The sequence below is a fragment of the Belonocnema kinseyi genome, chromosome 3, assembly GCF_010883055.1.
Source record: "Belonocnema kinseyi isolate 2016_QV_RU_SX_M_011 chromosome 3, B_treatae_v1, whole genome shotgun sequence".
NCBI lineage: Eukaryota > Metazoa > Arthropoda > Insecta > Hymenoptera > Cynipidae > Belonocnema > Belonocnema kinseyi.
In genome coordinates, this window is record NC_046659.1 from 81,199,091 (window position 1) to 81,203,363 (window position 4,273).

The 4,273-nt window shown below is 31.0% G+C and overlaps 1 protein-coding gene across 1 annotated transcript in view; it reads right to left on the bottom strand.

Moving 5' to 3' along the window:
- LOC117169901 overlaps window positions 1-4,273 on the bottom strand; it is a 312,876-nt gene that overhangs the window by 203,945 nt on the left and 104,658 nt on the right. The window contains exon 5 of the mRNA XM_033356410.1: window positions 1,052-1,164. Within this exon, the coding sequence (XP_033212301.1) occupies window positions 1,052-1,164 (113 nt within the window). The remainder of the gene's footprint in view (window positions 1-1,051; window positions 1,165-4,273) is intronic.

The following is a 4,273-nucleotide window of genomic DNA, read 5'->3' on the forward strand; positions in this document are numbered from 1 at the left end:
AAATATGAATATTGAAAACATTCAATAGCTCTCCCTTCTATAGCCTTTTCGAGAATAGAGGCCGCGCTGCATGTGGGTGTAACAGGTTCTGCGCGGGGTGCGTGGGATCTGCGGCTGTCACTCAGGTGAGCAGTCAGGCGTGAACAAACAAAAGCGGAGCAGACTATAACAGTTGCCAGCCACTGTCAGCCCCGAAAACGGGGCTAAAGAAGAGTTTCACTATATATATGAGGGTGTTTACAAAAGAATAATTTTTTTAATGCTGTTGAAAAGTCGAAAGTACATATAAAAACAAAAATGTGTGAGCCTATTAGAGCCCTTAATATTAATATTAAGGTTTGCCTCCATTCATTTTTAATTTTTCTGTTTAAATAACACGGAAAAATTTTATTTTTATTTTTGAATTTTAATTACTTCGGAATAGCTTGTTTGCGCAACATCCCAGAGAAAGGAGGAAAGAATTTTAGGGGAGACCACGCTACATAATATGATGAACACAAATTGTTTTTAATTCATACGCTAAAGGGAAAAATATGAAGTCAATTATGCTCTTTGATTAACATTGCAACGAAATAAGTATTCCGTATTTTTCTCTTTTGTCTAGTGATTCTTGTAAAAACCGAAGGTATTTTTTCAAAATCACGTCAATAATAAGAACGAGATTCAAGAACGCATTTCAAGAACGAATATTAGGTGATGCGTCGTAAATGTTACCATCTATCTCTCTAGTAAAATAAAAATGTTTAAAATAGGGCTTTCGAGAGAATCAATCTATCTTTCTAGTAAAATAAGAATGTTTAAAATAGGGCTTTTTGAGGGAATCCGTTTTGAAGAATTTTTGCTCTAGAATGAAATATCCAAATACTAAATCATTCTGAAACCATAACTTAGGAACGTAAAACCGTATCAGAAATTTCAAAAAATCGTTGTTTACTTTTTCAGTATTTAAATTCCTTGCAATATTATAATTAAGAGGTAGAAATAGAAATTATATTTAAATAAATGAATTCAATTTTTATTTTGGTACAAATATTTTTTTTGTTTTATGTACCTGTGTTATTTACAGGCGTGCCCCCTCGGACTGGATATCCAACGGACGTGCTTGCGTTTGACGCGAAACTGAAATATGCCAGGAACTGCGACCTTGATGTATTTTCGTTAATTCTGAAACATAAGATATTTTTGTAACTTATTTTATGTGGACAGAAAACAAGTTAAATGTCTTAAAGAACTCTTTGTTCTAATTATAAAAACCGATACAATGACATCGAATGTGGAAAATTGACATTCTGAAGATCTGTAAAATTAATATTGTTTGAAACCATTTCTTTGCCTCAGCAATCTGAATTGCTGCAGTTTAATAACAGTGGTTTTTTGATATATAGAAACAAAGTTTTCACAAGAAAGTGGAATATCCATGCTGTAAGGTATGAAGCAGTCGAAAATAAAAAATAAGTTTTTATTTTACAAGAGAAAAAATTATTTAATTACAATATTTAATATGATAGTAATATAATATTAATATATGAAAAGAATAATAATATTTAATATAATAAAATATTATTTTATTAAAATCACTTTATTCCTTCTGATTTTTGTTTGGTTTCACACTTTTCCCTGGTATAGGCCATTATAACAAACTTTTAACGCAATAATATAATAAGATATGCTTTCTTGCCATTCTTGAGGAAACCGACTTTAAAAATTCCACGCACGATAAATGGACCGGGATTGGACAGTCTTTCAACACCCAGTTAGATCAGGCGGTTGCGCTCCGTGTTTGTAATGTGAAAGTTTGGGCTCAATTTTTGTTGCCGTCATTTATCGCCAATTTTATTCAATATAATTTTTTAGTTTTGAAATTAGAGTTATAAGGGATATTTTAAAACAAAAAATTAAATAAGAAATCAAAATTTGTCAAGTATGTCGCGTCAGAGCTTTATGCTCAAAATATTCAATTCGCAGTTGATGAAAGTTTAAAAAAAAACAAAAATTTTTTCATATAAAAAAATCGTTAAAAATCGATATTTTGCCTAATTTATAATAAATATAACAGTGAATTACAATAAGATTGAAAAAAATGAAATGAAAAAAATGTCAAAAAGTCCCGACAGTAGGATCTGAGACACGACTTGTCGGTTGCAAAACTCGGAGCGCTACCGCCTGTTCCAATCTGGAGTTTAAAGACTTTTGTTCGTTGCGATCTATGTAACGTGCGTAAATTTTTTAATAGCTGTTTTTCTTGAGAATGGCTGAAAAGCGCATCTTATTATTTTAGTATGAATTTAAACAAATCTTAAGGATGCAGGTTCCTCTTGTTAGTTATGTTTTGTCAATGAGTGAAGTAATCTTGCGGGCATTGATAAGAAACATATAAAAAAGTATAAGCTAGTTTATAGACATATTTTATATTATTTCCTTGTGTAAACTTTCTTTTATATTAAGGTAAGGTCTAATTTGTTTGTTATTAAAAGAATATTGAAAAGTTAAATTGGAAGGAGCTTATGATTCAGGAAAAAAATAAAGAGGAAGTAAAAAAGGAGTTTTGTTTCTACTAGTAGAGGGTAGAAGGTAGCACTAACTCAGTTATTTAGTTAGGTGAGGTTAGCACTAGTTGGTTTAGCGTCAGACGGAGACGAGGCCAGAGGTTACTCCAGGCCCTCGTAACTCTTAATTGTATTACCTCATAATAAATCTACCTCTATCTATCCATCCTATTTGTAACAAAATTTTATTAGCAGCTAATGCTATTACTTACCCTGTTAAACAAATTTTATAAAAAATTACCAAACACTAAAATCACTTTTACAGGAATCTACAAATAAATACAATAAATTACAATCAAAATTACGGGAAAGCACAACTTTTTTCTATTATTCGGATTATTTCTTTTTCGAATTTCTGCATAGAATTTACAAAAAAATACAGTTGAAAGAATTTATAACTACAAGGATCTATAGGAATTTACAGGCTTTGCAGCTAATGTGTTGTTCTTTTTCAGCTTATGTTGTTTCAACCTATGTTCTTTTTCGACCTATGCTATGAATACAAATTTCTAGAAAATTACAATTAGATAATTTTAAAATTAAGATGTGTTCATGACAGCTATTGATTATATAAAAAGCTTCTATGTTTAAACTTCAAAGGAATGGTAGACTATTCTAAGACAATTATCAACAATCGTTATTAAATAACAAAAAACTTTAAGTTTTAAGTTTTTTTCCTCAAATATATAGCAATCGATTAGACAACACACACACACACACACGCGCGCGTGTATATTTTTTCAGGATAATGGCTTATGGATTCCATTTTTCGTTTTTTAATTTGTAGTTCAGTTTTTTTGAACTGCGACTGTCAAAATTTGTATCCTGAATTCAATGATCGTAATTGATTCTTTCTTAATCGTTAAATTTTTATTTGCAGTTTAACATTCCTTTCAATTTAAAAAAAATTTCAATTTTCTAAATGCTTGTAAGAAATTGACACTTCAATAAAATATAAAAATATACAATAAAATACAAAAAAGTACGAAATTTGTCATAATAAAAAAAAGTTGTGCTCTCCTGTAATTTTTTATATTTATTACATTCTCATCCTAATGAGAAGGTATTGGTTTTATGTAAAATTTCACTTTGTCGCTTTTCATTATATTTTCACGTTTTGAGACCCCCTGCGCCAGAAAAAATGATATTTACGAAGGTGCCTCTGCCTGTAGTCTGTAGTCTGTATTATGTAGGCACAATAGCTTTTGAAAGATTGATCAGATTTGATTCTGCTTTGGCACACTTTTTAAAGGACTAGAAAGAAAGAACGAGTTCGTAAACCAGTTATTTTTTTATGAAAACTCAACAAGTGAGCGCGTTTTAAAAATATTTGAGACTATTTGTTTTCAAGAGTTAAGAATTCTATTTACAGCACGAAGCGCGAGACAAATTTATTATCAAGCGCGCAACGCGAGAACCAACAGTCGCACGCCCTAGGCGCGCTCAAGCTGGCAATCGATGCGATCCGCGCGCGCAGCGCATAAGGAGAATGTGCTTGCGCAGCGGGTAGATTTTTATTTGTTGCCTTTATTTCATTTATTTTTATCAATGATTTGAGTTGTGCACCAGATTTGTACATTCATTCAATAAACTCCCAGAACACGAAACGCTTGCTTTCCCTTTTCGCACATTTTATTATAAAAAAGTATACATTTTAACAAAAAATTATAATTGTACAAATGTTGTACTTTCTTGTAAACATTTTTTCCACCAGGTTAAGATCTTGA